We start from the raw sequence: 12,846 nt of genomic DNA on the forward strand, positions 1-12,846 counted from the left end.
TGCTCAGGGAGGGGACTTGCTCACAAGGGCCCTGGCTACAGAAACACCTCCCAGACTCCATCAAGGAGGCAATGCATCCCTGCTGCATGAACAAAGCACTTCCCTGCCCTGCAGACATGGGAGGCAGCTGGGACACACCCCAGGAGGGCAAGGGAATGCCTTCAGCAGGCAAACTTCCTGAGAGAGACTCTCCCTGCCCAGGACGAGTCATGCTCCAATTTGGGATTGGCCACGTGCCACACTTTTGGCATGAGGCCAAGCCATAGTGCCTGCTATCTGCAGGCCTGAGCACCATGCATGCCAAATCCTCCTCCATCCAAGCAGCTCTGTCTGAGGTCCAAGCTCAAGCTGTGCCACCCTCCAGGCAGCCCCAACAGCCATTACCCTGCAGCATGACCTTTTGGCGAGTACTCTCACAACTTGGGCATTTCAAAGCTGCAGTACAGGCCATCTGCCTATGCAGGCAATGAGCTGTGACTGGTGGAGTAGGCTGGGAGCCAGGCCAGCAGGAGAAGGATGCTCCTTGTCCCTTGGTGAAGGAGCCTTTGGGCATTTAGAAGGGCACACCAAAGATGTGAGAGGATATGTGCGCTTTCTATTTAAGAGGTGAATGCACTTCCACAGAGACAGGTACCATGCTCTCCAGAACTTAGGACTAATATACTGTCCCTACTGATGTGTTCCTGCCAGGGGAAATGCTTGACCTGTTATCCTTGTACTTGAAAGGAGCCTTTGTGGCCAAATGGTCAGGTCAGAAACGAGGAAATGAAATGGCAGAGTTGACAGAAACCAAAGCACAACCTGTGCCATTAGCTAAGATATTTTGCATTTGAGGTGAGTCTGCTAGAAAATTACGGCCCGCATAGAGTGACTGTGGGCCTGGGGCAGTGCAGGAGAGGTATAAAAGCAGCCCCATTTCCTCACTCCCTCATCCACTCCTGTTACCTCCATCTCCTTGGGATCAAGGTGAGTCTGAAGCCCTTTCTCCTCAACTTCATCCTGGGAAATTTCTTAGCACATGCCTGCCTCTTCATCTTCTCTTGGGTCTTGGGACAGCTAGAAATGGGAGAGGGAAGGGAACAGTAGATGTGAAGTGTGGAGTGAAGTGGTGTGTGGAGTGAAGCTGGGTCCTGGCTGAGGTGTATCTGAAGCTATGGGCTAAGTGGGGAGCTTCCTGGGCTGGGATATTCTGTTCAAGGACATTGGTGCCCAGGGGAAGGAGAAGGCTGTGGGCCTCCTTTCACAGCTGCCAGCTCCCCAAACAGCATGTGCTGCTGCTGTCCAGTGGTGGGCTGGCAGACTGCTCCTCTCTCACCCTTGTGCCCCTTTGCGCCCTCCCTCCCATCAGGTGCACGTCCTGCCCCGAGACATGTCCTGCTACAACCAGTGCCTGCCGTGCCTGCCATGCGGACCCTGTGGCCCAACCCCACTGGCCAACAGCTGCAATGAGCCCTGTGTCCAGCAGTGCCAGGACTCCAACGTCTTCATCCAGCCCTCTCCCGTGGTGGTGACCCTGCCCGGCCCCATCCTCAGCTCCTTCCCGCAGAACACCGCCGTGGGATCCTCCACCTCCGCTGCCGTTGGCAGCATCCTCAGCTCTCAGGGAGTGCCCATCTCCTCCGGGGGCTTTGGGCTCTCTGGCTTGGGCAGCGGCTACTGCGGCAGGAGGTGCTTCCCCTGCTAAAGGACCACAGAAATTCAGAGCAGAGTGGGCACAGAGCATTGGCTTCTTTTGTTCAGAGGGACCAAACAACCCCAACACCCCTTATAGGAAGGATGGGGTCAGCCATGGTGCACGCTCTCATCTGCTCCTGGTGCTTCCTGAACTAGGGCTTCCTCTTGGAGCAACCTCTTTTCCCTCTTTTGACCCTAATATTAAAGTTCTGCTGCATCTCAGCCTGCGCCTCTGAGTTGTCCTTCTCCTGCAGACACTCCAGACACCAGCTGTCAGGACCAATGCTGTTTCTCTGGGGATGTCAGGGGGGCATGTGGGACACATGGGGACCATTCACATTTCCCAAGGGTGAGGCTGTGTACAGTAGAGCCTCTTGGGAAAGCACTGTCACCCACACGTGAGGGAGGTGCCCATGAGCCCTGCAGGGCCCTGGCCATCAGGCCCAGCTTTGCTGCCTCTCTGTCCTGGTGTGCCATATTGGCCTCAGTGCACAGCCTGCTGAAGGTGGCATGTGGCCACTGCTGGCCTCCAGTGAGGAGCCAGAGCTGCAGGAGGCCCCGGGAGGGCAGCAGCTATCTTTATGTTGACCCAGGAGTTTTTCTCACTCTTGGTCTTCCAGTTGTCTCCCCTACCCTGCTGTGGCTGTAGTGTGAGTGAGTAGTTGGTGGGTTCTTAAATGTTTGCTGGGGTCTGCCCACCACACAGGCTCACAAGGAGTGCATGTCCTCCATCTCCTACTCTTTCCATCTGTTCCCAGAGCTTCCTGGAACAGTTTGTGGGGAAGAGGGAGGTAGGAAGAGACTGAGGGGAAGAGAAGAGTGTCTCCAAGGTCCATCCATGAGCTCCTAAACACAGCACCCAAAGCCCAGTTTGGCAAATGCCTTCCTGCCAGCCCGCCCTCATGCCACATTGCCTATCTTGCAGCCTTTCGATGGCAGCAGGTTAAAAGCTGGCCCAGAAAAAGTTACTTGGGTGGTAATCCCATACAAAGAGAAGTGACTCCCAGCAGTGTTCTGAGACATTGAGGACACCAAGGACATCCTGGGCTGCATGAGCAGAAGCTTAGCCAGGAGGTGAAGGAAGGTGACAATCCCACTCTGCTCAGCACTCCTCCAAATGTCCAAATGCAGCTGAAGCACTGTGTCCAGTTTTGGGCTCTGTTTCAAGAAATACATTGTTCAAGTAGAATGAGTTTTGCTGATGTTGTCCAGGATTGTCAGGTAGCCACAGCAATTGGGTAATGAGGAGAATCTGGGGGTACAGGCTTTCCTTAGTGTGTAGAAAATCAGGTTTTGGTTGGAGACCAAAGAGCACCTTTGGAGTAGCTACCCTGAGGTCCTGAAGAAGACAGAACCAGGCTCAACGGTGTACCAGTGCATGGCTAAAGAGACGAGACCATGTGCTTACATTGAAAATATAATTGTGTTATTGGTATTATTTTTTTTCCCAAAGCCAATATGTGGCATGTAACAGCCGCTATGAAGAAAATTAACTCTATCCCAGCCAAAACCATGACAATATCCACCCCTTATTTCATACCATTTACATCACTCTCAGGTCCTCTGCTTTCTATTACATCCTATTTAATTACCACCTCTATTGTCTTTTGATATTTACACACTGATATTACTCCCATAGCCTGTGGACCATCCTTCTAAAGTGTCTGTTTTTATGTAGTTCATGACTTTGGGCTCTATCTTTCATGAGTGTCTTTTGGGGCAGAAGAGATGGTGTATGGGGATGAATTGATGCATGCAGAGGCCAGCTCTGATTTCATCACTGCTGCGCTTGTCTGGTTCTATCGCTGATGTACTTCATTTGGTTCCATCAACATTCATTCTTCTGGATGACTCTTCCTGTAATACCATTGATGTGACTTATAGTGAGTATAGTAGCAATGTCATACAGCATATAATACTATATAATACTATAAAAATTAAAATAATACAATTCAAATAATTGGCTATTCTCACCCCAAATTAAATCTGTTTGAGGGTATGCGTTGGACTTCCACATCCTTCCACTTTACTCACCAAATGCACCTAGAGCCTTGAGCAAAAGCAATCCCATGGTTGGATTTCCATTTGCCTGTGGCAGGAATAACTCAGACTGTCTTCTCCAGCATGTTATTTATGGGGACTTTATCTCCTTCAGTATGTAACAGTTTTGATTGGGCAGGGCCAGCTTGGTTGGCAGATTGCCTAGTGTTGACTAACCAGGAGGCCTTTGTTAAGTGTGGGACATCCCGATGTTGGAATGTCCCAGCACCTATTGCTCTTAGTGAAGTCTTTAACAGTCCATTGTATCATTTGATTTTCCTAGAGGTTGGTGCATGAGAGGGGATGTGATATACCCAATCAATGCCATGCTCTTTGGCTCAGGTGTCTGTGAGGTTGTTTCAGAAATGAATCCTGTTGTCCAACTTACTTCTTTCTGGGGTGCCATGTCACCATTAGACTTGCTTTTCAAGGCCCTTCAGCAGTTTCTGCAACTTGCTGTATAGGACTCCATAAAGCAGACTTCCACCTCCAATGCTTTTCAACAATTCAACAGGACCCATCAGTGAACAGAGCATATTGCTTCTCGTTTTCTGTTAGTTTATTATACAGATGGGCCTGTTCAGCGTGCATCACTTCCTCTTCTGGTGATATTCTGAAGTCCCTGTGGAGCACATCTCCACACTGGAGCCCACAGTGGAGCAGGTGGATATGGCCTGAAGGAGGCTGTGGCCCATAGAGAACCCCTGTAGGAGCAGGCCCCACTCTGGAGCTGAAACCCCTGGACAGAAGCCCATACAGGAGCAGGGAATCTGGGGGGAGCTGCTGCCTGTGGGGGACCCAGGTTGAAACAGTTTGCTTGTGATAGATGGACCCCTTGGTACAGAGCCATATATGGAGCAGTTCTTGTAGAGCTGCTGCCTGTAGGCAGCCCATGCAGGATCAGTCTGGCAAGGATGGCATCGTATGGGGGGGGACCCTATGCTGGAGCAGGGGCAGAGTCACCTTGAAAGAGAGGCAGAGACGAAGTGTTATGGACTGACCAGAGCCTCCATTCCCCATTCCCATGCACTGCTTGAGGGAAGGATGTAGAAGAGGGTGGGTGGGTGGGTGGGGAAGGTGTTTTTAATTTGTTTTTGGTTTCTCACTGTTCTACTCTGCTAGTGATAGGTAGTAAATTACTTTAATCTGCCTACTCTGATGAGTCTGTTTTGCCCATGATGAGACTTGGTGAGTGATCTCTCTGTCCTCATTTTAACCCTTGAGCCCTTTCCATCATATTTTCTCCTTCTTTTCCTTTGAGGAGGGGGAATGAGAAAGCAGTTGTGGTGTTTATCTGTCCAGCAGGCTAAAATCACCACAGTGACATACAGCATCTTCCTGGAAGGAATCTCTTTCCCTCATGCCTGACAGGAGTAGCCTTCAGAGACTGAAGGATCATGCCCCCTTTCTAATCACTTTGTAAATTCCCCTTTCCCTAGAGAGGGATCCCAGCTGCTTGGCTTTCCTGTCCTCCAATTCCAGGCTACTGGCCCCAGTATCCCAGCATTGGAGCAGCCAGCTGGCAATGTGCTCACCTGGATGATGACTGAAGTCTTTTTGCATATTTTACAGATCACCCAGGGATAGAGATCTGGTGGTTACTGGTGCTTTTACGACATTTTCCTCTTCCTGTTCCTGTGATGGTCCTGCTTTGGAGAAGCCTGCCTCATCTTCTTCTTCCTCCTTCCCTTTTGAGTAGGAGTTTCTTTCCTTACTAAATGAGCTGACTTTTGCATACATTGCTTTGTCTTACATATAGAGGCGACTGATGCCAGCACAGTTTGATTCTCTTGTTCAGCTGCAGGGCCTGTCACGAGGGTTGGAGTGGCAGTTGGAGTAGCTGCAGAGACTGCTGCAGGGACTGGATCAGATCCAGAGAGATCTTCTTCCCTTTGAAGGTTCTGAATAGTATTGGATATTGTTTGATAGGCACAGGCCAGACCCCAGCACAGTGCAGCAAGCTGTAAATCTCTGGCATTTCCAGGATCGGGGCATACCATTTTAAAACATTTTATCATCTTTTTAGGATGCCGAATTTGTTCAGGGGTGAATTCCAAAACCACTGGAGGTGACAATCGTGATAAATACCTTCCCATATCCTCCCACATACCTTGCCACCCATAACCATCCTGCCTCAGGGCAGATCTCTGGGTGGGAATTTTTAAATAGTTGTCTAGCTACAGACATGTGGAAACACGTGTAGGAGACATAGCAATAGGATCCTGCTAGTTTAAACATGCCCAGAATATTCAACATTTTCAAAAAACATTTTAACTCACCTGGAGTAAAGGGTATGCTTGTTAATAGTTTCTACAGTCAGGCTTCTGAAGTGCTAAACTGATGGCCATACTGAGTACAAATCCTGGATTAAGTTCACAGTCAGTGTACTATGAGCACATGCTATATACAAACTGGCAGAACCATAAACAAACTTAGGCCAGGACCAGAGATAATAAACAAAAAGAAAAGAATTAATAACCTTGGAAGCACATAAATCAACATTGTGAAAAACAAACAAAAAATCAACATTGTAACCACCAACTATTAAACTAATATCATGTTTATAACAAATACTGTTTTAACACAGTTTGGTCAGATCTGTCATTATCTGCGCTTAACCTGTCATTATCTTTGCACTCCTGTTGCAGTTTAAACTGGCAGAATGCTAAACACCAATGAGTCATTCACTCACTTCCTACCCTGCCAAGTAGGATGGGGGAGAGAATCAGAAGGAAAACAAATAAAAACTCATGGGTTGAGATAAATAGAGTTTAATAGGATAGAAATGGAAGGGAAAATAAAGATAATAATAATGATAACTATATATATAAGTGTATAAAAGAAGTGATTTATAATTTTTCACCACCTACCATCCAATGCCCAGCCAGTCCCTGAGCAACTGTGTCCCCCCAGCCAGCCAACCTATACAGTTTTTATTGTCCATCATGACATCATATAGTATGAAACATCTCTTTGGCCAGTTTGGGTCAACTGTTCTGGCTGTAGCTCCTCTCAGCTTCTTCTACATCCCCACCCTTTTCAAGAAGGGCAAGAAAGAAGATCCTGGCAATTAAAGGCCTGTCAGTCTCACTTCAGTGCCTGGTAAAAGTATGGAGATGATTAGTCTGGGAGTTACTGAAAAATGTCTAAAGGACAACACAGTTATTGGTTAGAGCTGACACAGGTTCACTAGGGGAAGGTCATGTCTAACAAACTTAATTTCCTTCTATGACAAAATCACTCAGCTAGTTGACCAAGGGAAGCCAGTCTATGTAATGACCAGAATACAGTAAGATAAACGGTTAATAACATGGGTGAACATGGGTCTGATGGGTCAGGCCAAGAGGGCTCTTGTAAAGCGAGTTACATCAGGCTGGCGACCTGCCACCAGTGGGGTTCCCCATGGCTCCATTTTAGGACCAGCCCTCTTCAATGTTTTCATAAGCAATATGGATGAAGGAGTTGAAGGTTTTTTGAGCAAGTTTGTGGATAATACCAAATTGGCTGGAGATGTTGACTCTGTCAAGGGTGGTGAGGCCTTGCAGAGAAATCTGGACAAATAAGAGAACTGGACAATCACCAACAGCATGAACCACCAAAAAGAGCAAGTGCTGGATCCTGCACCTGGGAAGAGGCAACCCTGGTTATAAGTTCAGAGTGTGGGATGAGATGCTGGAGAGCAGCATTACAGGAAACAATTTGGGGGTTTTGATTGACAACAAGCTGAATGTTAGCCAGCAGTGTGCCTTGGCAGCCAGGAGGGCCAACCGTATCAGAGGGCGGTCAAGGAAAGTGATTGTCTTGCTCTACCCTATGCTGGTGTGGTGTCACCTGGAGTACTGTGTGCAGTTTTGGGCACCACAATACAAGAAAGGCATAAAGGTACTAGAGAGTGTCCAGAGGAGGACAACAAATTAGGTAAAAGGTCTAGAAGGGAAGACATAATGAGTGAAAGAGCAGGCTGAGGGGAGACCTCATTGCAGTCTACAGCTTCATTGTGAGGTGGAGTGGAGAGGCAGGTACTGATCTCTTCTTTCTGGTGACCAGCTATAGGGCCCAAGGGAATGGCTTGAAGTTGCAACAAGGGAAGTTCAGGATGGATATCAAGAAAAAGTTCTTCACCAAAAAATTGGTCTGACAATGGAACAGGCTCCCCAGGGAAGTGGTCATGGCACCGAGTCAGGCAGAGTTCAGGAAGCATTTGGACAACGCTCTTAGACACATGATCTGATTTTATTTTGTTTATTTATTTATTTTGGTGGTCCCCTGGGGACCTAGAATTGGACTGGATGATCCTTGCAGATCCCTTCCAACTCAGATATTCTATGATTCTGTGACTTCCCGTTGGAAGGGCAGTATGAGAGGATGAAAAGTCTTTGACTAGTATAATAACTGTCCTGCAAAAACTAAATCATCAGGGTGTTATCAACATTATTTGTCTCCTAAATCCAAAACATGGCACACAGCAGCTACTACAAAGAAAATTAGCTCTTTATCAGCTAAAACCAGGATACCATCCCTAAACGGATACATTTAGAAACTAGAAGGTAAAATGGTGCATCATGAAGCCTACACATAACAGGCCTCTATTAAGTATTGCTCAGCACAACTGCCAACAACCCCCCCCAGAGACCCACCACTGAGCAACATCTCTTTCACAGGGAACTCTGGGAGATGGTCTTCAGGGAAAAGGATGATAAAGAGGCACAAGCTGGGATGCAGAAGAACTTTAATGAGTCAAAAGTGGGAAACAAAGTTGATGGGGGGGAGGCCCCAATGCAGGAAGCACAAGGGGCAGACGAGAACATTATCTGTGTGGCCATGGTGGGCATCCCACCATCTGCCCACTCCACTGAGGGAGAAGGGACAGAAGGTCCCCCCCTAGGATGATGTTGTTGGACTCAGAGCAGCACTGAGCAACAAGGACACAGGTGGGAAAGGAAAGCGTGGGAGAGTGGAGGAGGGGAAAGGCAGACATGGGCTGTGCTTTCTGAGAGCCCAGGCTGGACCCATCCTTTATAAAAGGGATGGTGGGGTGGTTTGGCCCTTTGAACACAGGAAGCCAATGGTCTGTGCCCAGTCCACTACCAATGTTTGGGTCCTTGGGGGTCTTTCTCTGCCATCACCAGCAGCTTTAGCACGGGAAGCACCTCCTGCCGCAGTAGCCGCTGCCCAAGCCAGAGAGCCCAAAGCCCCCGGAGGAGATGGGCACTCCCTGAGAGCTGAGGATGCTGCCAACGGCAGCGGAGGTGGAGGATCCCACGGCGGTGTTCTGCGGGAAGGAGCTGAGGATGGGGCCGGGCAGGGTCACCACCACGGGAGAGGGCTGGATGAAGACGTTGGAGTCCTGGCACTGCCTGACACAGGGCTCATTGCAGCTGTTGGCCAGTGGGGTTGGGCCACAGGGTCCGCATGGCAGGCACGGCAGGCACTGGTCGTAGCAGGACATGTTTCCAGGCTAGAGATGCACCTGGTGAGAGAGAGGGCCTGGAGAAGCACGGGTGTGAGAGAGGATAATCCTGCCAGTCCACCCCAGGAAAGCCATGGCACATGCTGTTCTGGGGCCTGGCGGATGTGAAAGGAGGCCCTCAGCCTTCTCCTTCCCTTTGGCCCCAATGTCCTTGGCAAGAATATCCAGTTTGACAAAGCTCTCCATCTAGCCCATAGCTTCAGATACACCTCAACTGAGATCAAGCTTCTCTTCATTCCACACCTGCTGAGGATTTGCCTCTCCCAGAACTAGAGACCCAAATACCCAACAGACTATAAAGGTGCAGGCATGTTCAGTGAAATCCCCAGGGATGAAGAGGAAAAGAAAGATCTTGAGACTCACCTTAATCCCAGAGAGATGGAGGGAAGAGGAGTGGATGAGAGAGTGAGGAGATGGGCCATCTTTTATACCTCTCCTCACCATCCCAGGCCCATCAATCACTCAGGCCGTATTTTTCCAGCATACTCACCTCAAATGCAAAGAATCTTAGCTAATGGCACAGGTTGTGCTTTGGTTTCCTGTCATTTAATTTCCTCATTTCTGGACTCACCATTTGGACACAGAAGCTCATTTCCAGTACAAAAATAAGAGGTGCAAGTATTTTTCATGGCAGGAACGCGTCAGTAGGGGCATGATGAGTCTGAAGGGGACAGAAAGGGTCCTGTACATGCCAGGGACATCAGTCCATTGGATATGCATTGACCCCATTTGGATCCTCTTCGCAAGAAGACGCATATATTCTCTTACCTATGCAGAGCCCTTCTGGATGCTTGAAGGTGCTGTTGCCCAAGGACACAGCACGTCCTTCTCCCACCCAGTCTGTCTCCGATCCTGCTCCACCAGTTACAGCTCATTACCAACAAAGGCAGATGGGCTGCGGTGCACCTTAGAAATGCCCAAACTGTGAGAGTACTGGCCAGAAGGTCATGATGCAGCGTAATGGCTGTTGGTGCTGCCTGGAGCACAGCAGAGTCATGACCAGAGGATTGAGTTGTTCACCGGGACAGTGTCTTGCTCCACCACTCTCCTTGCCGTAACATGCACTTTGGCCGGATGCATTCCCTGAACAGCAGCACACCCAAAGACATGCCCTATTGTGCAAAACACACTGGAAATCCTGTGAGCTGCCTGAGTTATGAGAGTACTCACCAGAAGGTCATGCTGCAGGGTAATGGCTGTTGGGGCTGCCTGTAGGGTGGCACAGCCTGAGATGCTTGGATGGAGGAGGATTTGGCATGCATGGTGCTCAGGCCTGCAGAGAGCAGGCACTCTGGCTTGGCTTCATGCCAAAAGTGTGGCACGTGGCCAATCCCAAATTAGAGCGTGACTCGTCCTGGGCAGGGAGAGTCTGTCCCAGAAAGTTTGCCTGCTGAAGGCATTCCCTTGCCCTCCTGGGGTGTGTCCCAGCTGCCTCCCATGTCTGCAGGGCAGGGAAGTGCTTTGTTCATGCAGCAGGGATGCATTGCCTCCTTGATGGAGTCTGGGAGGTGTTTCTGTAGCCAAGGCCCTTGTGAGCAAGTCCCCTCGCTGAGCATGCCCAGCTGCGTGGAGCTTCCTTGTCCCCCCAGTGGTGCTGGCTTGTTCTGTTGCCTGAGGAGGGCTTTGGGACATGGCAGAGGATGTGTGCTGAAGCTCTCATGCTAGGAGAAGACGTATTGCCTGGGACCCAGAGACGAGTCCCAGCAAGGGGGAAGATGTTTTCTGCAAGCCTTTCTTTCCCTCCAGAAAGCACTCAGGAGAGCTCCTACACACAGCCCCATCTCTTTGGCCAGGACGGTGAGGCCTGTGTGTCCCTTGCCTTCCACCGTTCATGTCTGACTCTACCCTGGGGGCAGACCTACTCAGAGGAGGTCCAGGGGACGCAGGATCAGAGGGTAGTTCAGTCCCCAGTCTGCAGTGCTGCAAGAGTTTGTTCCCCATCCTGTGCAGGACCTGCCTTTTGTCCTTCTAGATTGCCTTGAGGTTCCTGAGGGCCCATTCCCGCAGGCTGTCTAGGTCTCCCCTTGTGGCAGCCCTGCACCAGAGTGCACCAGCGGGCCCCCAGTTGCTGTCTCCTCCCAAGTTAGTGGAAGTGGTAATGGCATCAAGGCAGACAGCTGAAAGCATTGGCACAGCCTGGATGCCTGGGGAGGCAAAGACCAGTGGCCATTGGATGGAGCCATGAGGGAGGGAGGAGAGAGAAGCTTGTGGCGCATCCTTAATGAACAGGACCTTCGGTGTTCTGCTGAGGATTGCAGGTCCAGGAGGAGCGGGGCCTCTTCCTGCAAAACACATCACCGGCCATTCCCTGAAGTGCACAAAGGCATGTCCTGTCCTCTGCCTGAATGCAACCACTCTCTTGCACTTTTCTGCCCATACTGATGTGATCCTGCTGGGGTATTCCTTGGGTCTCTCATACCAGTAGTAGAAAATAGCCTGCATATCCTCAGAAATGAGGAAATGAAATGGCAGATTTGATGGAAACCAAAACACAACCTGTGGCATTAGCTAAGATATTTTGCATTTGAGGTGAGTCTGCTTGAAAATTATGGCCCATGTAGAGTGATTGTGGGCTTGGGGTGGTGCAGGAGACGTATAAAAGTGGCCTCATCTCCTCCCTCTCTCATCGAGTCTCCTCGCCTCCATCTCCCTGGGAAAAAGGTGAGTCTAAAGGCCTTACTCCACCTCCTTACCCTGGTGGGTTTCTTAACACATAACTCTGACTTGATCCTCTGTTGGGTCTTGGGGTCACTAGTCATAGGAGAGGTAAAGCAGGTGTGTCATAGAGAGAAATGGGGCTTTTCTGTGGTGTCTCTGAAACTATGGGCTAAGTTGGGATCTTCCTGGGCCTGGACATTCTAGCCAAGGCTGTTAAATGGAGAAACAGAAAGAGGATTCTGTGAGCCTTATTACACAGCTGCCAGCTCCCCAAAAATACAATTAGATATGGCTCTTCTCTGGTGGTCTTGCAGGATGCTACTCACTCACCGCAATGCTCCTCCTGTCCTTCTTTCCCACCAGGTGCACGTCCTGCCCCAAGACATGTCCTGCTACAACCAGTGCCTGCCGTGCCTGCCATGTGGACCCTGTGGCCCAACCCCACTGGCCAACAGCTGCAATGAGCCCTGTGTCCAGCAGTGCCAGGACTCCACCGTCGTCATCCAGCCCTCTCCCGTGGTGGTGACCCTGCCCGGCCCCATCCTCAGCTCCTTCCCACAGAACACCGCCGTGGGATCCTCCACCTCCGCTGCTGTTGGCAGCATCCTCAGCTCTCAGGGAGTGCCCATCTCCTCTGGGGGCTTTGGGCTCTCCGGCTTGGGCAGCGGCTACTGTGGCACAAGGTGCTTCCCCTGCTAAAGCTGCTGGTGATGGTCCTGGAGAAAGCCTCCTGGGAATCTAGAAGTTGGTAGTGGACTGGGCACAGACCATTGGCTTGTTGCATTAAGAGGCACCAAACTACCACCCCTTTCATAGGGATGGGTCCAGCCTGGGCTCTCGGAATGCGCAGATCATTTATGCCTTTCCTCTCCTCTACTCTCTCCTTTCCCACCGATGTCCTTCTTGCTCGGCGCTGCTACACGAGGCTCTGAGTCTGACAACGTCATTGTAGAGAGGACCTTCCAGTCCTTCTCTTTCAGTTGAGTGGGTAGATGGACAGCTGG

At 50.2% G+C, this 12,846-nt stretch overlaps 2 protein-coding genes across 2 annotated transcripts; both read left to right on the forward strand.

Annotated features, from left to right (window-relative positions):
• Positions 1 to 742: 742 nt before the first annotated feature.
• LOC309887333 (feather keratin 1-like) lies at positions 743 to 1,684 on the forward strand (the record flags this gene model as incomplete). The annotated part of the gene is made up of 3 exons (XM_082778959.1): positions 743 to 750; positions 867 to 966; positions 1,349 to 1,684. 3 exons carry the CDS (start codon positions 743 to 745, stop codon positions 1,682 to 1,684), a joined length of 444 nt encoding a protein of 147 aa, XP_082635085.1.
• A 10,542-nt stretch (positions 1,685 to 12,226) lies between these two features.
• LOC309887217 (feather keratin 1-like) lies at positions 12,227 to 12,541 on the forward strand (the record flags this gene model as incomplete). Its single annotated transcript, XM_082778765.1, has 1 exon — positions 12,227 to 12,541. The coding sequence occupies one exon, from the start codon at positions 12,227 to 12,229 to the stop codon at positions 12,539 to 12,541; it is 315 nt and encodes a 104-aa protein (XP_082634891.1).
• Positions 12,542 to 12,846: the final 305 nt, after the last annotated feature.

The sequence above is a fragment of the Aythya marila genome (assembly GCF_965140915.1).
Source record: "Aythya marila genome assembly, chromosome: 25".
Lineage (NCBI taxonomy): Eukaryota > Metazoa > Chordata > Aves > Anseriformes > Anatidae > Aythya > Aythya marila.